The sequence below is a fragment of the Chiloscyllium plagiosum genome, unplaced genomic scaffold (genome assembly GCF_037043375.1).
Source record: "Chiloscyllium plagiosum isolate Xiang-an unplaced genomic scaffold, Cpla_swu_hap1 HiC_scaffold_4, whole genome shotgun sequence".
Taxonomy (NCBI): domain Eukaryota; kingdom Metazoa; phylum Chordata; class Chondrichthyes; order Orectolobiformes; family Hemiscylliidae; genus Chiloscyllium; species Chiloscyllium plagiosum.
In genome coordinates, this window is record NW_028270142.1 from 132,657,134 (window position 1) to 132,678,907 (window position 21,774).

At 38.1% G+C, this 21,774-nt stretch overlaps 1 protein-coding gene across 2 annotated transcripts in view; it reads right to left on the reverse strand.

The window, feature by feature from the left end:
* Positions 1-21,774, reverse strand: part of LOC122548766 (piezo-type mechanosensitive ion channel component 2) — a 782,240-nt gene that overhangs the window by 174,530 nt on the left and 585,936 nt on the right. For both annotated transcript variants that reach the window (XM_087986703.1, XM_087986702.1), the window contains exons 21-22: positions 13,624-13,752; positions 9,377-9,577 (exon numbers count right to left, since the gene is read on the reverse strand). In XM_087986703.1, the coding sequence (XP_087842829.1) occupies positions 9,377-9,577; positions 13,624-13,752 (330 nt within the window). The remainder of the gene's footprint in view (positions 1-9,376; positions 9,578-13,623; positions 13,753-21,774) is intronic.

A 21,774-nucleotide genomic window follows, 5' to 3' on the forward strand; every position in this document is an offset into this window, starting at 1 on the left:
TCGAAAAGCAGAAATATTTAAGAAGGGAATTACTAAACTCAGGGCACAGATATTTAAAAGTATGATCTCCAATGATAGAATAAATAAAATGCAAGATGCACAAGAAGACAGAATTGCAGAAAGACAAAGATCTTGTGGAGTTTATGAATTTACAGACAGGAAATTTTGAAACCAGGATCAGTTTGATCATACAAGCAAAATGTATGGTTGCCAAAGTCACCAGGCTTTATGGAGTAGCAAATTAGATGGAAGTGAATTTCTTTTGAAAAGAAATATCACTTAAGGTAAGGGTGCAGTGCCAATGTCTTTATTGGATAGCGGGTCAAAACCCCGGAACTAGCAATGAAGGAATTTGAAGGAAAAGTTAAAAATTTTAAAATTTGAGGATATGGAACAAATATATGGCAGTAAACATAAGAAATAAATGAAAACTTGTGTTCTGGGCAACATTTTTATGGGTTCTTAGGTTAAGGTGATTGGAAGATGGAAAACTGGATATGTTGTGTAATGGAAATGCTGGATTGGATTTTCTCAGCCTGTGAATGACATAGTCAATACTGACTTAATTGACAAAATATGGCCGGATCTGAAAAAAGTGAATCTTGATAATGGCAATACAAAAATCTCATTAGAGAGCAGCAAGAGGTACACTTGCGTGTATTGAAATCTTATTGTTACCTTTTCTTGTCTAATTTATACGACATGAAAGTTAAAGCTGGTATCTAACAGCTTATGCATCTGGGCCGCCATCTTGGAAGTGCAGTCTCCAACATCTTATGGTATACTCTTTGGGCACTGACCACCAGCAACCTCTTCTACCATACCATTCTCCACTTCAGTTAATTCCATAGGCTGAGTTAAGTTGAAGGACATTTAGTGGTATGACACTGTGGTACATCAATGGCACACTTACAGCAGCTCTTTCAGCAAACAGACTGCAAGTGTACAGCCAAATGACCCTGCTCACTGAAAGTTAACATGGGTTTTCAGTGTCCACTAATGTGACAGAGAAGTTGGAAAGTTATTCGGGGTTTGGAAGCAGTATGATGACATACAGAATTAACAACCCTGGCTTCAATACTTGCACAATACATCATGATGGTTGGTATGGCTAAGCTGTCATGCCAATGCCTATGTGGCAATGTTGGGGCACGAAGATTTAAATTAAAATGTTTAAATTAAAATGTTGGAATGTGTAGAAGCTCAGAACCGATGGGTTCTGATAAGAGTGCAAAGAAAAAAAGTTTACCAGGATAAGCTGTGACTCATTCTGCAAAACATGACTTGTGTTACCTTCCACCCTCATCCAAATCACAAATGCAAAATAAGACCATCAGATGTAGGAACACAAGTAGGGGCATTTAGCTGGTTGAAATTGCTCTGCTATTCAATAAGATCATGACTGATCTGATAATCCTCAATGCAAACTGACTGCTATCACACACCAAGTGGGTGGAGTAAATGTTTCTTTTTAATCTGTCTGAATACAGGAGCTCCACCTCTGTTTTGTCCACTCATGGGATATGAGTATCACTGGCTAGTCAGCACTTATTGCCCAGTTACCTTTGAGAAGGTAGAGGGTAGCTCATTTCTTGAACTGCTGAAATCCATTGAACGTAAGCACAATGCCATAAAGGAGGGAGGTGCTGGATTTTTAGTCACTGACACTGAACAAACGCTGACACATTTCCGAGTCAGGGTGATATGTGATTTGCAGAGGAACATGCAAATGGTGGTGTTCCTAAGAAATTATTGCTTTTCTGCTCACAGAAGATTTTGTCTAAATAACTTGGTGAATTCCTACAATACATCTTGTAAATGGTACACACTGTTATTTGAGCATCAGTGGTGGAGAGAGTGAACGTTTGTGGATGTGGTGGGAATCAAGTGGGACATTTTGTCCTGGATGGTGTCAAGTTTCTTGAACATTGTTGAAACTCCACTCATCCAGATAAGTGGATCGTACTCCTTCATATTCTTTACTTGTGCATTGCAGATTGAGGACCGGCACTGGTGAGTCAGGATGTGAGTTATTTGCTCGAGGATTCCTAGCCTCTGACCTGCTGTTGTAACCACAGCAGTTAAATGACGAGTACAGTTTAGTTTCTGGTCAATGGTAATGCCCAGGATATTGATAATGGGGGATTCAGTGACCTCTCACCTTGAGCTGTAAGCATTTATCACCATACTTTACATGCAAGCTGCTTTTATTGGGTGATGGTGGGGGTGGGTGGGGGTTGCAAGGTTTCAGCAATCCTACGACACTTTCAAACTCCTATAGTATTTGAATGGTATGGTTTATGCTCCAACTATCAGAGTAAGGTCCTATGTCAAAAGACTATGTACATCCATCCCATGGCATTCCTTGCCAAGTCTTCTATGTACCATTGTGTTTAGAACTATGCTAAACTGTCACAAGTATGTGATGTTAAAACTGACTGCTTACATTATTAAGAGGCTGTTCTGTTTCTGATATTCCCCAAACAGGTTCATTGGAACAGTGATCAATAGATTCAGGGACAGCAGCGGTTATCATCACTGCGGGTACATTGTAAAAAAGACACAGATAAATGAATGAGGAATAAATATGCCAATTTCCACTGGCTGCTGAATAGCCTCCATTTGAAGAAATCACAGCTAAAGGTTTCCTCATGCAGAGGAGGTACAAGAGTTTTACAGTCTATCATACTTGATGCCGTTTCCTTTAGATGAACAGGTGCATTGTTGCCACAGACACGTTTCCCTGTGATAAGCTCAGTGCTTACTTCTCCCAGGTGCAGTGTGCACTGTACACAGATTGCGTTACAGCACCATATCTTATTGTAGCAGACTCCATCCACAGGAAAGGATTCCATTCCATAAATGTATAAGTCTTCTATAATCTTTGGTACCACATTTTAGAAGTCTGCACCAGGTAATGTGCAAGTTGCCATGATGCCTATATCCTTAAGAACTCTCAGGTTCCTGCTTGGTCTCAAGGGTCAGATGTCTTACAAGGATGCTTACTGGGATACCAGGGCTACCATCTGTAACTGTGGCTGATGACTCCATTACTCAACCTCTGTATTCAGACGTAATTAGATATAATACAGTCCAATCTTCCAGCAATGAATCATGGAGTAGATGGTAAGCCTCCTGAAGATGAGATTCTAATGCCTGTATCACTCACAGGGCACCCTGCAGTACAGTCCAGACAATCTATGCTGCATAATTCTTGCATGTTGTGTTCTGTGTAACTAAAACAGGTAAAGAAGGAATGTAATGACTTCTAAAGAGCTGAGAGAGCAGCAGCAGTCTTACAAGGAAGAAGCAAAGGACACTGAGCATGAGGACCATCACCTTCAACATTACACAGCACTGCAACAGTGGGTGTAACAAGTCAAACAGTGTTTAATTGATAACTGGCTTCAACAGGTATAAGTTAGGTGAAGTGATCATTCATGGACTGCAAGTTTGTTGTTGCTTGAAAAGCAAGCAGCCCTTATTTATTCCTAGAAACAAATATAGATCTTTTTCTTTAATTGTTCTTTGCTTTTTCTGTTAACATTTTCACTGTTTGAAGGCTTTTCGACATGGTGATGCTCCCACATTGAACAATGACAAGATGTTATGCCATACTGGACACTGGAGAAACCTTTTCACACGGTTTGAATATATTCTGCCACCAAGGAGAAGTAGCCTGTGTAGTTTCATTTCTGTAGCTGCAGTTGCAACGACAGTTGATCAGACTGATGTCAGTGGCATAACTCCTAGAAAGTTCTGACAGCAACGAATACCTCTGCTGCTAGTGATTGCATAATAGCAGCGCTATGAAATCAGCAGTGGAGAATTGTGACATAACGTGCTAAAGCTCATTGAGAGAAGTCCTCACTGAAACTCTCCAAAATTGATTTGGTTAAATTCAGCTTGTTGAGTCCAGTGTTACAAAATTCACTCTTGGATGAGCTGAGGCAGAGATTTTTTTAAGGTAAAATAGACTTGTTAGTAGCTCACCATCAATTGTAAGAATAATTAGAGATGGGTAAAGTTTTATGGCCACTTTTATCTGAGACACTTTTATCCAGTGAACAAATTAAGAAACAATATTAGGTCAGAAACTGAGCTCAGGGTTAAATAGAGCATCAAGTTTGCAAATAATTTAGTTTTGCCTCAGAAAGCAGTACAGTAGGCAGCTGGATTTATGGTTAGGATTCAGAGTTTGTAGTGTTAATTCAAAATAATGGATTGATTTGGCAAAATGGTCAACTCATCAAATATTCAGAGCTGGGTAAACTGCATAGCAATTAAAAAGGTGAATTCCAGCAGGATATTGTTAATGTACATACAGAATCTGATCTGATATTTTCAGAAACATCACTGAGGTGTAGAATATTAATGAAAAAAATAGGTAGGAACCAAGGATATATCTCCTATTTGTTAAAAGTGTGAATGTGTGGAAGTCAAATGAGGACAGTCAGCTTAGTAGTGATGTCCTTTTTGGTGACTAGCTTGTCACAAGCCAGCATTTAGATTCACACACAAGCAATGTTGTTTGGAAAAGATGCTGGAGAACTGGGGATCCATCAGCCTGGATAACAATCAAAATAAAACCCACTGTCTCGCCCATAGTCTTTTATTTTTCTCTGCTTCAAAGCTTGCCCATTCTTTTCTTGCAGCAAAAAAGTCCATGCGCTTACAATTCTCTGCACACAAGGCTTTTCCTAGCCTTTACTAGTATATTTCAACAAAAGTCACAGCGTATGTGAAAAGGAAGACAGAACAGTAAAACGTTTATCATCCACAACATTGTAGTTGCTAAATATTAAAAAAGAGAAAAAGAGAGGATATTTCTCTCAGTCCCTCAAGTCAGACTAATGTTGTGATGAAGACTAAGTACAAAAACTTAACCTGTTCCAAGCTGTCTATTTTGAAGCACACAAAATCAGCCTTGAAGGTCAGTCCTCATGAGTAAAAATATATCTACAAGTCTGTTGCTTAAAGATTCCACTAATTAAACCTTTGCCTCCGTGACCCCAAATTCCTAAATCTCTAACTCTGCAAAGCCACTGCAGGATCCATGCACATCGAATAGTGGGTGTACACATTGATTTCTGGTTTAGCATTGCTGTGCCTGGACCTCGGCACAGGAGAGGGATAAAATATTACAGAGAACTTAGTATGTCCATGCTGTGTTCATTCAATATTAATACAATGCTTTCACAATGCTGCCTTTCCTTGAGACTTTTCCCTCCCAGTTTGATTATCTAACTACAAGGTTAAAAATGAAAAGAAAATCTTTTTATTAAAAGCTTCTACCTCACAATCCACATCCAACAACCTGCTCTGAAAATTCTTCACGTTTTGACATCTGTGACAAATTGCATCACCAAATGAGGTAATCCATAACATTTTAAAACAGTCAATGTCCTGTGTGAAATAATTCCAACATTTTGTTTAGAAATGCAAATTCACTTTCTTCATCTTTGCCGAAAGGTAATCAGCTTTTCCTTGAGTCATACACATACCATTTGCCAGTTTTAGTAAAGTCCAACCATTAGTTCTGAGATATTTTGTTTACAAAGTGTAACAAATAAGGACAAAAACATTATTGCTACCCATCTTCAGTAATAAAGACTTTCAACAAAGAATTAGATAAAAACTTAGAGGAGAAGAATTTTCAGATATTTGGGGAAAGGACAGGTAAACGGTTACGGTCCCAGTTAATGTTACTATCTCCTCCTTCCTTCTTTATTCTAGGCTAATGTCCTTAAATTGTTTTTAAACAGAAAATCAGAGAAATGTATGGCACAGAAAGTGGTCATTTGGCCTACTATGTCTATGCCAGCTCTGCAACTGAATATCAGATCTCTTCTTAACCTTCTCTCCCAGGAGAATGGTCCTAAATTTTAAAATCTATCCTCACAATGGAAATTTCTCACTTCTGGAACAATTGAACATTAGCCTGTTATTTTATACTACTAGTCTAGTGACATTATCATTATATCACCACCTCCCACATCAATTTTACTTTTTGAAGTGCAATCTGGGATATACCACTCAGTAAATATGAAATAAATAGTTTATTTCAGAGCTATATAAATTCAATTCCACGTATATATAATTATTCATTTTGTCCTCTAATCACTGGGTCTCAGTGTGACACCTGTAACTGACGCTTATCTGCTAATACCTTGAAGTCTGGGTTCTAATTTGCTGGTTTGCTGGAAAAAAATGAATGTTGAACTTTCAAACAACCTTAAAATTGTCAACTTTCTTTGTTTCTGTTCAAGGGAAAACTATCCATCAATTTACTGTGCATCATTGTGTGATGTCATTCCAAATTCTCCTTTTACTTGTTGACATACCATGGTGACATAAGGCAAATGCTGTTACCTTTTGCAGTTCTAAAAAAAAATCATTTTCTTATTCCATATGGAAGTTGTATGTCTTCAGTTTCATTTTAGATGTTCCAGGGTCTTCACTCACCATTGATATGGATGTGTCACTGTTGAAGTGGGCTGGACAAAGTCAGAAGTCACATGACACCAGGTTATAGTCCAACAGTTTTATTTGAAATCACAAGCTTTTGGAGCGCTGTTCCTTTGTTTGGTGAAATCACCTGACAAAGGAGAAGCACTCAGAAAGCTTGTGATTTCAAATAATACTTTTGGATTATTACCTGGTGTTGTGTGACTTCTAACTTCATCACTCATCATTGTCACCAGCCAAGGAAGCATTTTTTAGATAAGATAAAAAGCAAGCTTACACTAGCTACCAGCCTCCAACGAGAATACGCCTTGGGTTAGAGATCTGCACCACACATAATAAACAACAGGACGTAAAGGTTTTTGTAAACCAAGTTTTAAAATAGATTGAATTCAGACATAAATTCTGCACTTGCACAAATTATGAGTTTTAAATGTGGAGCTGGAAGCCCTTTTCCCTATATCACTTCATCCTGTAATTTGTGATGCCACTGGTCACACTGCAGGTGGGCCTCTGGATCCGCACCTCAGAACTGGAATGTTGCTGTTGTTCTCAAGAAGGTCAGGAAGTCACTTTTGTGACTGTAATTTGTTTTTGGGGACCTGGGTCAGCTATGTCACTCAGGTACTGGATGTTGGACATAGCAGGGTTCTTGTTAATTTTTGTTTGTTCTGCAAGGACCTCCAAGTCCAGCAGTAGCTTCTGGAAGTGAATATCATGATTCAGCATGATGATCAACAGGCACAGCTTAGGCAGAATGCAGAATGAGAATGAGAAACTGAGACTGCTATTGAGACTGGATCAATTAGTCAATCACAATCTGTGAGTTGGAGACCATGGCTCTAAGCCTTTCTTTGGGCAAATCATGTTGTCTAATTTCAGTTACTCTTTAGAAACTACGATTTTTAAATTTCATCTTGCTTCGTTTTTTTATTTTACTCACTTTTCATTATCTTCTGGTTTCTTTCTCCCTCATGTATTTTAATTTTACCTTCTCTAATTCAGTTTTTATTTCTCTTCTTTTTCACTCTCTAAGTCATTTTTTTCTCCATTTCTAACTGAATCCTAGCTAATCTAGCTGTGCCATCTCAGTTTTAGATTTCACCTATTCAAATTCTTAATGTTGGATAATCATTTGAAGAATCTCCTCATTACAAGGTCCTGCTTTTACTTCTTTTTATCTGTGAACTCCCAGAGTTCACCTTAATCAAAGGTTTCAAGTTGCTCACTGTTATATCTTCAACTTTTAGAATATTGCATATAATTCTGGTCACTGTTCTATAGAAAGGATGTTGTTAAACTTGAGAGGGTGCAGGAAAGATTTACAAGGATGTTGCTGAGACTGGAGGGTTTGAGTTATGGGAAAAAAGCTGAATAGGCTGGGGCTTTTTTCCCTAGAACATTGGATGCTGAGGTGTAACCTTATAGAGGTTTACAAAATCATGAGGTGCATGATAGGGTGAACAATCAAGGTCTTTTTCCTAAGGTGGTTGAGTCCAAAACCAGAAGGCATAGGTTTAAGGTGAGTGGGGAAAGATTTAAAAGGGACCTGAGTAACTTTTTCACGCTTGTGTATGGAACGAGCTGATGGAGGAAGTGGTGGAGGCAGGTAAAATTACAACATTTAAAAGGCATTTGGATGGGTATATGAATAGGAGAAGTTTAGAGGGGATATTGGCCAAATGCTGGCACATGGGACGAGATCAGATTGGGATGTCAGGGTGGCATGTACGAGTTTGACCAAAGGATCTGTTTCCATGCTTATGACTCAACAACTTCCAGAAAACTCTTAGCAACTTTCAAAACTCTCATTAAAATACGTGCATTAAACTTCACCACATATCAAACATTTCCTGTCCAAAACCTCCACATACCCACTACTTTAAGAAGACAGATTTAGATCCAATGAATTCAAATCCCTCAACAGTCCCCACTTATTATGATCTCAATTGATGTTACTTCTGGACACATTATATCACTGATTTAAAATCTGGCTTGATAGAAAATATTTTGTTTTCTTTATATAATTAATGCAGTGGTCCTTCACTGAACTATAAGCATGCAATGCTGTAGATTGGGGGCTTTAACAATAATACAGTTTACTGAACTATTTACATTTGAAAGACACAATCCCACCTAATCCCAACACTATCATTTTATATTCTCAAATACCAGAGAGAGAGGTCTCTTCTTTATTACAACTATAGATTTGAAGTAACTATTTCTTTCACTTCCCAGTCTTGAGAGATTGATAAACTCTTCCTTGATTATCCTTGAGCTTAAACTTTGTTAGCTTCAAAAACCTGCTTTCAGGTTCTAACTAAACATTTCTGGTCTGAATGTTTCAGACCAAAACCACTACACTGAGGTGTCTATTTCCTAACTGCTCTGTACCACTCTGCAAAGTTCCAACCCATTCTAAGTGATTAAAGACAACAACAATCTTGGTTTGTTCAATACACCGCATTGGTTGAAACTATAAATTCTGTGTCCTATGATCCTGCCCCACTAGCTACCTGACGAAGGAACAGTGCTCCAAAAACTTGTACTCTAAATAAATCTGTTGGACTATAACCTGGTGCTGTGTGATTGTTAACTTTATCCACACCAGTCCAACACCAGCACCTCCACATCACAAGTTACAATGAGAAACCTTGATGCCAAATTTCAATCATTGGCAAGCCACCTCCAGGCATTTCTGCAGTCTGACTCTAAGGAAAATCTGCTTTCCACTGGGAACACCTTGGACTTGTCAGGCATCCCTGCCATTCCAATAAATATGAATAAAAATATTATTTGTCCTTCTGACCACTCATATTTTTCAATTAACTATCATTTACATATTACTTGAATATCTTTGATTACTGAGGCATATAAATAAGATTTTATTTCAAATCCATATGCTGCACACCTCCAGCCCAAACTTGTAGAAGAAGTAATTTATGAAATACTTGGCACAGTTCACCAGTCCATTATCCAAGTGTTGTCTTGTGATGTCATGAAAGATAGTTTTTGTTACTGGATGTGGAAGGTTATTGCGGAGCCTAAAATACTCCTGATGACGGTAGATTGTGACTTCAAATGCTAAAACAGCAAGAATCAGCAGGTTGTTCTAGAAAAGAGAAAAAAAAAATTACATTTATTATACTTGAATTTCCTAAAGTACTGAAGATATATTCTGGACTGGTTATGACAGAATTTGAAACTTTAAGGTGTCCCACAAAAGTCAGAAGGTGCTCTTGGTATCTGCCTTCATACAATGCACTATGTGTAAGTGCAATTTGCTGTTGATAGCAGCTAAAATGAACTAAGCAAGTTTCTAGAAATTGCACATTAAGCCTGCTGTACCATTCAGCCAGAACATGGCTGATCATTTATCTTAACTCCATTAACTGATGTTATTAGCACCCAGAACATCCACTGACTTCTGCCTTGAGCATACTCGAGAGCTTCCTTATAGTCCCACTCATTATAGCTTATCATCCTCAGAATGACCTGTTTATATCCACTTTTTTCTTGTCTGTTAATGAATTCTCAATTTAATTCATAATATTACTGCTAGTCCCTCATGTGCTCTAATTTTTTTTACTAACCTCCTAAGTGGGATTATCAACAGCTTCTGAAAATCCAAACATATCATATCCATTGCTTATCCTTTATGTAATATCTTACAATAACATCCCCAAAAAACTCAAATACGGTTGCCAAACATGATTTCCCTTTCATGTTCATTCTTCCCAATCTTACTAAAAGGAAATGTTCTAAATGTCCCCTTATCACATTCTTTATAATATATTCCAATATTGAGCACCCTACTGATATCAAACTAAAACATCTGTAATTCTCCATTTTCTCTTTCCCAGCCTTCTTAACCAGCAATTACATAAAAACAAACTAGGCAAAGGTGAGGACTGTAGATGCTGGAAGCCAGAGTTTAGATCAGAGTGGTGCTGGAAAAGCACAACAGGTCAGGCAGCATCCATGGAGCAGGAAAATCGACGTTTCAGGCAAAAGCCCTTCATCAGGTTGGTTGCTCAAGGAATTGTGACCAGACCTACGTCATTGATTCTTTGACCAGTATCTAAACAATCAGACAGCATCAGTAAAGTGCAAAGAGTAGCATCTATGATCTTTTTGGCATTGGTTAATCAGGGCCTTAAGGTCTTGTACTAGACTTTGAAGCAACAAGTTGCTGAACTATGAAGTTAAAAAGTTACTACAACTGACATAAGGCAAGGAACTACTGATGCTGGAGATCTGAAACAAAAACAGAAATTGCTGGCAAAACTCAGCAGATGTGGCAGGATCTGTGGAAAGAAAGGAGATTTAACATTTTGAGTCTGGCGACTCTTAATGAGAAGACCTGCTGAGTTTTTCCAGCAATTTCTGTTTTTGTTTCAGCAATTATGACAGTTTGGAATATTAAATAACTAGGACTGGTGGGAAATTCAAGACAAAGAAATAGATTTGAAAAAATTAAACATAGTCAATGGATGTTTTGTTGGTAGTTTTGTTTTGTTGTAAGTATTGTCACATAGGTCAGCACTTCAGATGGTGAGACCAATGGATTTCTTAAATTCCAAAGTATAGTTTATTGTTTTACAAGGTCCAAGTTAAATCAAGCACCATATCCAGAACTAACCTGAACTACAGAGAAGACTAATAGGGAGGTGATGGCCTAATGGTATTATCACCAGACTATTAATCCAGTGACCCAAGTGATGTTCTGAAATCCAAGTTTGAATCCTGCCAGACAGATGGTGAAATTTGAATTCAATCAAAATCTGAAAATATGAGTTTAATGATGACCATGAAACCACAGTTGTTGGAGGAAAAGCCTATTTTGTTCATTAATGTTTCTTTCAGGGAAGGAAACTACTCTCCTTACCTGGTCTTGCCTACGTGTAATTCCAAACCATTGGCAATGTGGCTGTCTCTTAACTGCCTTTGAGCAATTAGGGATGGGCAACAAATACTGGATAGTGATGCCCATGTCCTATGAATAATTTTTTTAAAATCCCAAAACACTCTTGCCACACCTCTGGATCCAATACATTCCCCTGCCAACCAGGTCACAATCAGTTAACTTCACCCACTTGGCAGCTTTCCCCTCCAGTCATCTGATACCTGTAACACCCATTATTCAAGTGCTTCTTTTTGTTGTCATAACAGATGATTTTAAAATTGGATGTTATTGCAGAAGCAGAAATACTTCTGGTTGACAGGCTGGAGCTCTTGCTTCACAAGGTGAAAGTATATGAAAGCAGGGAGGTGTATTGAAGAACTATGAGAGATTATGCTGAGAGGCTATGCAATGCATTCAATGACTGCATACAACGCATACACTTCAAATCAACTCATTAGCTGTAAAAAAAACAATTAGGACATTCTGAAAATGAATTGCCATAAGTGGCTGAGCCTTGTGTGACATTGGTTGAGAGTGCTGATCTTCAGCCTGTAGACTTGCTGTTAACAGTCTCACCTCCTTCTGGAAGGTTTTTCATGTCTATCTGTCTATGAAGGAACATGCAGCTGAGGAATAGAACAGGTGTTGTTGCACCTACTGATGTTGCTCTTGCTGCTAGGTTAAGAACAGTTGTGTGATGTCAGCTCTTGACCTCCCAGCAGATACAGCATGGGGCAATGCATAAATAGTTCCAAGAAATTGACAAATATGCATTAAAGAGTCACTCTCTGAGAGAACAGCAGTCTCATTAATGGACAATGCTGCAGTTAATATAAACGTTCCCAGTTTGCCAGTTTCACTGAAGAAGCTCTTCACTTGCCTTCATGATCTTAAAAGTGGCTGACCATTCAGGAAACAAGTTACATGGCTAAGAAGTCAGGATTCAGGGTTAATGAACTTCATAATTGACTTCTGAAAAGCCTTAACAATGACTTAGTTAATCCAAGGGAATTCTCCATTCTCCTTCAATCCCACATTCAGAAAAGCCAGAACAGCATGGACTCATTTGGCTACCCAACTAGACATCAGTTTCTGAGACCTTCCTCTCATCCCCACTACATCTCCACCGATCTGTAAAAAATATGTGCTTATTGTTTGCTCTTGGGCCTTGGCAGCTTTCCTATGGTCTGAAGCAAAGCTTTTAATCTTTGCAGTAAGATTCTGAAAATTGTGCAGCGAATTAGATAAATTACATTGTATACACTGAAATCCTTGTGAAACCATTCAAGAAATGATGCTAGATTTAACTTTATATGCCCTCCACTCTTTGGACCCATCAAATTGTGTTTCAGAATTTGTTTCAGAAGATGAATATTCCATTGGTCATGTACATACTTGAAAGTTTCCCAGTACTTATATCTGCGGTTCAGAACAATAAGTCAAAATTTTTTACAGATTTGTTTTAAATATAGTTGGTTCATTTACATTTGCTTTATCTTCAGCTTCCAAAAACAGCATAAGATCTTTACTTAATTTATGATCACTTAATTAAAATAATCTAATGAATAATCCAGGATAACACTGAATTCCTCCTTTCTTAATTTGGTTTATGTGACAATCTATTGTTTTCAAATTAAATTTAAAAAACTACACTATTTGAGGCACATACAAATAAAAGTGTAAAACACAACTAAATGAAATCTGCAATAAGAAAAGGAAGTGTTGGAGATCATGCAAAATATGCCTAAATGGTAGCCCAAAGAACGTTCTCTTAGGGGAAAATGATTACATGGCAACTTGATGCTGATCTGTGACAGTGCATCAATGTCTTGAGCTTAAAACATTGTTGTAAATAATGTGGAAACACAATATAAACATTCCTCATTGGTATCCTTTTGAATTGGGATCAAATTTGATTGTCAAGGTTTGATTACAAATGTTTTAAGCAACAATCCTCAATTTCACTCATCATAAATAAAGTTTACATTTATTTGCAGTATGAAAAGCCCTTAGCACATGTTGTTTATATTTGGACACTACATTAGAGACATTAATTTATTTTAATGGAGGCAATGTGGAACATGAGACAATGCCAATAGATGCACAAATGGTTACACTCGAGCTGAGCATCAGTTTCTACACAGACTTTAAATTCATTCCTTGGTCCCTTTTGAGATAACGCTTCCTTTTGTTTTGTTGAATACATGTTAGAATGGAAAAGAAAGTTAGGAAATATTGTAGCAAATCCATACCTTAAGGTATACCAGAAGGGGAGAGGACTTTCTTAGCCCAATCCAATTTGCTGGGTCAACCGGGCTGGCGTAAAGCACTGATTTGTGCAATTTCTCAATGCTCTCTACATTTGTCTCATTAAGTTGTGGCTGAGGAATTAAATATTCAAGAATATTATTTGGAGTCTTAAGTACAAAAATAATTAATATTACTAAATGCTCTATTTTCATTTATTTTCCCTGTTAATGGAAATAATTTACTGTATAAGTGCATTCATTTTAACGGTTGAAAATGACTGGCATTAAAAGACCATTCTAAAAAGAACTTCAAAGTTAAACCCATTTGCAACTGAAGTAGGCTTTGCCATGGCTTTTTTAAACTCAGCTATGTTGTTATCACCATTCATCCACATTCCCTGTTAATCTGAGAAAGGATGATGCCACAAATCTGTGTAAGGAAGGTGAAGAGATTTGACAGGAGTTGGAATGCCTGAATTTCAAATTAGTTTCTGTGACTACAGCAGAATGGAATGAGAACTGAAAGGCTTCCTCCCATTTACTCTCTCCAACCATTCCCAGGATATAGACTAGAGTATGGACTCTTACCTGGAGATTATGATGGGGGATCTGGAGGACAGAAACAAGAAACTATGTACAAAGGTTGGTAGGAAGATGACAGTCTCTCCCAATCAGCAATTTAGAAGTACTGAGCAAATGAACAGCAGATCTGGAGACAGTGTCCAAGAGGTTCAAGGGTTTCAGGAGACCAAGAATAGTGAGTGGCATGTATTTTCAGAGGCCAACATCAACCTTGACTTTCTCAGCATTCTTCTACAAAATACCTTTCAGATCAGTAAACCTTGCAAATTTAACATCCCTTTCTTTCAGGCACTTCTACACTTACCAATCTGAATGGCAAACACTTACCACTTCATCCTCATTGGTACGCTATGCACACTCATGCCTCATAGCCTCCTTCCACAAATATGTCATCCATAAGACCATACGAAATAGGAACAGGAGTAGGCCATTCAACTCCTCAAGCCTACTTTGTCATCCAACAGGTGAATGGCTGATCCAACATTTTTCATATTCACTTTGCTACATTTTTCCTGTAACCCTTGATTTATCTACTGTTGAAGAATCTATCTCAGCCTTAAATATACAGATGGACTCTGCCCCACAGCTCTCTGTGGAAAACAGTTCCGAAGACAAGGATAAACATCCTCTCAGCACTTTCCCTGACAAGCACCTTAAGAATCCTATTGTTTCAATGAGATTACCTCTCATTCCTCAAAACTCCAGTGAGTAGAGTTCCAAACTGTTTAGTCTTTGTTCATAAGATATCTCTTCACAGCAGGAATGATCCTAGTGAGACGTTTGAACAGTCTCCAATGATATTATGATTTTCCTCAAATAAGGGAACTAAATCTTCTTGCAGTACTCCAGATATGGTCTCTCCAGTAACATGTTGCACTTGCAGTAGGACTTCTCTACTCCTGTACTCCAAACCCCCTGGAAATAAGGGCCACCATAACATCAGCCTTCCTGATTACCTGCTACAGAGTATGTGTTAGCTCTCTGGTTTCATTAAAAAGTACCCTAAGTCCTTTTGCATTGCAGCTTTCTGCAGGTTTTCTTTACTTAAATATTATTCTGTCCTCTCTTGTTCTCCCTTCCAAAATGAACAAATTCAGATTTTCCTACATTACCCACCATTTGCCAGCTTTTTGCTCACTTAATTTATCAATATCTCTGTAAACTGTTAGTGTCCCTGTCGCAATCTGCCTTTCCAATTACTTTTGTGTTCTCTGCAAATTTGACTCCCCTTAATTCCTTCATTCCTCTAAGTAATTAATTTATATTATGAAACGTTGCTGTCTCAGCACTGATCCCTGTAGAATTCCACAGATCCCAGGACAGCAACATGAAAAAGAACCCCTTATTTCCTGTTTCCTACCATATGCCAATTCTCAATCCATGCTAGTATACTGCCTCCAATATCATGGGCTTTTGTCTTGTGACTTAACCTTTTGAGATACCTTGTTAAATGCCTTCTGAAACTCCAAATACAACATATTTACCGTCTCTAGTTGAGACTCCCTCAGCAAACTCTAATAACTTAGTCACATACAATTTCTCTTTCATGAAGACATGCTGATTCTGCTTGATTAGATTACGATTTTACACATATTCTGCTATTACTTCCTTGATAACTGATTCCAATACTTTTCCAATAATACACGATAGTCTAATTGACCTAAAGTTACCACCTTTTTGCCTCCCCCCTCCCCCTTTGAATATGTGACAACACTATGACTTTAAAAATATATTGTGTTCTGGCTTTTTGTGAAGAGATGTTGTGACTAAGGTGGCGAGCAGGCAGTACCAAGCCAATAAAGTAAATAGCTTGTGAGGCCTTAGTTTTTTTTAAAAGTTGGAACAACAGAAGCAGAATGAAGTGGTGGGGTCAAGCTCCCACAGAACCAGCTGCTGTTAGGGTTTGGATGTTGCTATACATTTCTCCTTGCTATAGCAAAACACTTGAATTTTCTTTCTGTCTCAGAGTTTATTCTTGATTTTCTTTCCGCCTGGTCTGGAGAAACATTACATGTGAGATAATCTGTTTTACTGAATTTGCCTTTGCCAAGGATGTGCTTCTGGATATTACTATTTCAGAACAGCTGCTGTTTAGTAGTTAGATAATCTATTATTCTCATAAGTTTTCCAACTGGGTTGTTATTCCAATTCTTCTTTCATTCATTTGTATTTAAACTATATGAATAAAGTAGATTTTGCTTCAAGTCTGATGGTTTGATCAATCAAATTGCATCCAGAACACAACACCTTACACTTGCCCTTAAAAAGAAGAAAAAGTTGGAGTGTAGGCTATCTTGTAAATATATTTTGAAGGAGCTTTGGTCTTGGGTATAACAAATTGGGGGCTTTTGATGGGATCAAAATCTCTAATTTTAGAGCTATTGGACTTAAAGACAGTGAGTGGTGAATACTGGTGTTATCTTTTCAGCTGTTGTATTTGATTATGGTTTAAATAGGATGTGCCTTGTGTAGTAATGGATCTTTCAGTCACTAAGAGTTTCCTGGGGACGGAAGAAGGCAATTCTGGTCTCTCTCCTACCAGAAGGATGTTGTGAAAGATTTACAAGGATGGGCGGCACGGTGGCACAGTGGTTAGCACTGCTGCCTCACAGCGCCTGAGACCTGGGTTCAATTCCCGCCTCAGGCGACTGACTGTGTGGAGTTTGCACATTCTCCCCGTGTCTGCGTGGGTTTCCTCCGGGTGCTCCGGTTTCCTCCCACAGTCCAAAGATGTGCAGGTCAGGTGAATTGGCCATGCTAAATTGCCCGTAGTGTTAGGTAAGGGGTAAATGTAGGGGTATGGGTGGGTTGCGCTTCGGCGGGTCGGTGTGGACATGTTGGGCCGAAGGGCCTGTTTCCACATTGTAATGTAATCTAATCTAATTGAAGGATTTGAGCTATAGGGAGAAGCTAAATAACCTGGGACTGTTTTCCCTGGAGCATCGGAAGCTGAGGGGTGACCTTATCGAGGTTTACGAAATCATGAGGAGCATAGATAGGGTAAATATATAAGTCTTTTCCCCAGAGCTAGAGGGCATAGGTTGAGGATGACAGGGGAAAAATTTAAAAGGAACGAAGGGGCAACTTTTTCACACAGAGGATGGTGCATGTATGGAATGAGCTGCCCACGGAAGTGGTGAAGGCTGGTACAATTACAACACTTAAAAGGCATCTGGATGGGTATATGAATAGTAAGGGTTTAGAGGGATATGGGCCAAGTGCAGGCAAATGGGACTAGATTAGGTTAGGATATCTGGTCAGCATGGCGAAACTGCATACTGGAGATGCTGGAGATTAGAGTCAAGACTGTGGTGCTGCAAAAGCACAGCAGGTCAGGCAGCATCTGAGGAACAGGAAAATCAATGTTTCGGGCAAAAGCCCTTCATCAGGAATTTAGAATTGCCTTTGTACAAAAAGGGGAGGTAATTGCAACAATAGCTTAACTTACAATTGCCAGAAATGCTATCAGAATCTCTAGAAATGGTTAAAATTCAATTGCAAATGAAGCAGCTTGAATTACATACAAAAGAAAGAGAAAAGGTAATGAAACAGTTTAAATTATGACTGAAAGCAGAGGAAAAAGAATAGGAAAGGAAGGCCCCAGCAGAAGAAAGGGAGAAAGAGAGAGTTTTTGCACTTCAGAGGTTGGACCTGAAAACTCAAAAGTCGATTTAAAATGGTGGAGGTAGAGCTGAAAGGTAGAAGTAGTGACGAGGACAGTGATGGAAAGCAATCATTGTAGCCAAAAGCCAAGTGAGGATTTGTTTAAATATGTCCAAGTGGTGTCTAAGTTCAATGAGAAGGACGTAGAAGTCTTTTCCATTTCATTTGAGAAAGTGGGTAAACAAATGAAATGGCCAGTGACTACTTGGGTATTGTTGATCCAAACAAAGTTGGTAGGTAGAGCTAGTGAGGTACCTGGGGAGTATGATGAGGTGTAAAGAGCCACTTTAAATGCATATGAAGCAAACAGACAGCTTTTCAGGAATTTAAAGAGGGAACCTGGTCAACTATAGATTAAGTTTGAAAGGATCAAACAAAGTTATTTTGATAGATGGATAAGAGCACTGAAAATAGGTCAGACAGATGCTCTTAGAGAGATGATTATTTTAGAGGAGTTCAAAAATTCATTTCCTGAAGTAGTGATGATTTATTTGAAGAGCAGAGAGTGAAGACTGCAAGTTTAGATGTGGAAATGGCAGATGATTATAAATTCATAAATTAACATCTGGCTTCTGGCATCAATTTCAATCTGAGACGTATGGAAATTGGGGAAAAGAAAAATCCTCGTAAAGGAAAAAGAAGTCTCATTGAAGATAATAATGATTGCTTATTACAAGGTAATCAGGAAACTCATGAGAGGAGAAGAGAAGTAAAAAAGAGAATAAATAGGCCACATGAAGTCGCAGTGTTGGTGGTTTAGAAAAAGCACTGGGAAGACAGATGTGGGAAAACAATGATTTTTAACTAACTGGAAAGCACACTGGAAGCTAAATTAAAAACTGGAAAAGACTGTACAACCTTATCGGGGTTGGTTGAGAAGAAAGACCGGGATCTCTTTAAAGAACTTACATATGTAGGTGGGGTTTACTCATGTATGCCATGGTGGGGTAGGTAAAGAAATTAAAAGTTTTAAGAGATTAGAGCACAAGTCAATCTTTGGTGGTAAGAGATTAGGAGATATGCAATTCAGGTGAGTAATGCCAGAAAAGGTTGTAATATGCGGAATTCACAGTGATAAGAGCAGTGATCCATTATATACAATAAGATTGAAGAGTCTGGTGAAAAGTGGTGAGATGGCAGTAGGAGTAATTGAGAAATGATCAGTTATGGAAATGCAGTTTATGCTTAGTAATAATATAGCTGGATCACAGATGGGAGCGATGCCTCCTGTGGATCAAATGGCAGTGGAAAATCAGACAACTGAGGTGTTACAGGAAATATATCCTGGGGTTTTTCCTGGTTGTGTGGTAACAAGGTCAAAAAGCCACAGGCTGAAACAGGAGGAGAAATCAAGGAGTAAAGATAACGAAGTTGAAGTTCATTTATCAAATGGTTTGATCAAATGGTTGGAGAAAAACAAGAACAGATGGAGGACAAAGTGGATATTTTTTAGTTCAGAAAAATTACAACAGAAAGATGAAAAACTAAAGCAGTGTACCAAAAAAGCTTACACAGAAGAAGAATCAGAGTGTATCCCAGAACGCCACTATCTTAAAATCAAAGTGTTGATAAGGACATGGAGACCATTACATATTCGGGCAGATGAAAATAGCCAAAAGTTCGAATTTGCATTTCCAGTAAGTTATAGAAAGGTGGTGTTGTGGGTAACACATGAATTAAAAATAGGAAATAATTTGGGAGCCATGAAAATTCAAGCCAAAATGCAGAAGCATTTTTGTTGGCCTGGACTGCAAACAGATGTGGGTGAATTTTGCTAGTCATACATATCAGATAATAGGAAAACCTCAGGCAGTAATAGAATAGTACCCTTAATATCCTTTCCCACATTTGAGGAACCTTTTGCAATACTCATACCTGATTGCATCAGATCCCTACCTAAAACAAAAAGTGGGATTTAGTATTTGTTGACCATAATGGAAGCGTCTTCCAGATTTCCAGAGGTCTTTCCATTATGAGTATCACAGCTAAGGGAATTGTAGAAGAGTTACTCAGATTTTTTTGACTAAATATGGATGACTCACAGAAATTCAATCACATCAAGGGTGAAATTTTACATCAAAGTTATTCAAGGATGTTATGGATTAACATGGAATAAAACAATTCAAATCTATTGTGTACCATCCAGAATCACAGGGAGCATTAGAATGGTGGTATCAAACTTTAAAGACTATGTTGGTGGTTTGTCGTCAAAACTATCCAGAGGCTTGGGGTAAAGGAATTACATTTGTATTTTTTGCAATTGGGTAAGCACCTCATGCTTGAGGTGAGAGAACGACTGAAATTAATTAAGGGAAAATTGGTGAGTCAGGGTTCACAGACCACATACTTGGACTATGTGTCAAATTTTAGGGAAAGATTAAAAAAGATGTGTAATTGGCTAGACAGCATTTAAAAGCAGCACAGCAGGTGATGAAACAGGAAGAAGACAAGAAATCAAAAATTCACAATTTTGCTAGTGGAGAAATAGTTTTATTGTTACTTCCAGTGGTAGGTGAACCTTTGAAGGCAAGATTTAGTCCTTGTCAAATCAAAAAGAAATTGAGTGAGGTGAATTATTTAATAAGAACGCTAGATAGCAAGAAATCTTATAGCGTATGTCATGTGAATATGCTCAAAAGGTATTTTGATAGGAAAGGAAAGCAAAATGAGAATGTGTTACTAGTTACAACACCAAGTGAAGAACCAAGTTCAGATGATTCTGAATTGGACATACTTCAAATTTATTTGGATAATGACGATGTTTTCAAAATTGGCATAAATTATTGAGTTACCATTGAGAGGAAAATCAAAATGGTTATGTGGACTATCACAAAATCAATGCTGTTGCAAAATCTGATTTTATCCTATCCCATGTTTAGAAGACTGTATTGAGAAGATGTGACAAGCAGCTTATATTTCTAAGTTGGAATACTCAGAGGATACTGGCAGGTCCCATTATCCAAAGACTGAAGGAAACTTTGGCTTCTATGACACTGAATGAGCTGTACCAGTTTTAAGTCATTCTGTTTGGTGTGAAGAATGCGCCAGCCACATTTCAAAGACGAACCAATAATGTCATTTCAGGATTACCCAATTGTGTGGTGCACATTGACAATCTGGTGATTTTTAGTCACACATGTCACATGTGGAGCATCGATCAGAATTACTGATTCACTTAGGGAGGCAGGCTTGGTGATATACCAGGCTAAGAATGAATTTGCAAAAACCCAAGTCATATTCTTAGGTCAGGTATGGCACATGGACAAATGGTCCCATGGGATATGACAACAAAGGATTTTGGAGAGATCCCAAACCATTGACAAAGTAGGAAGTATTAGGATTCCTGAGACTGAGTGGTTTCTATCAAAAGTTCTTAGTGAATTTTGGAAGTGTTGCTCCCTGACTGACTTGTTGAAGAAGTAAGAAAATTTCAATAGATGGAGGAATGTCAGAAGGCATTTGACTACCCAACAGCTGTATTCACCACTGTCCCAGTGTTAGCCACAACTAACTACACAAAGTCATTCAAGGTGGCTATTGATGTGAGTGATGTGGGTGTTGATACTGTACCCTTGCAAGATGACAATGAGAAGATAGAAAGACCTATTGTATATTTTTCCAAAAAGCTGAGTATTCATCAACAGAAACATTCCACAACTGAGAAGGAGACTTTGAATTTTTAATAGGTGTTGCAACATTTCAACATTTATGTTGCCAGTAATATGTCTGAGACAATTTTATATACTACTCATAACCCTTTAAAGAATTTTGAAAATTTTAAGGATAAAAATTACCAATTATTTAGATGGATCTTATTATTGCAGCCTTTGAATTTGAAAATTATAAGTGCGGCAGGACTATAGAATGTATTTGGTGATGTGTTGTCATGACGGGTGATGAAGGGAGCCG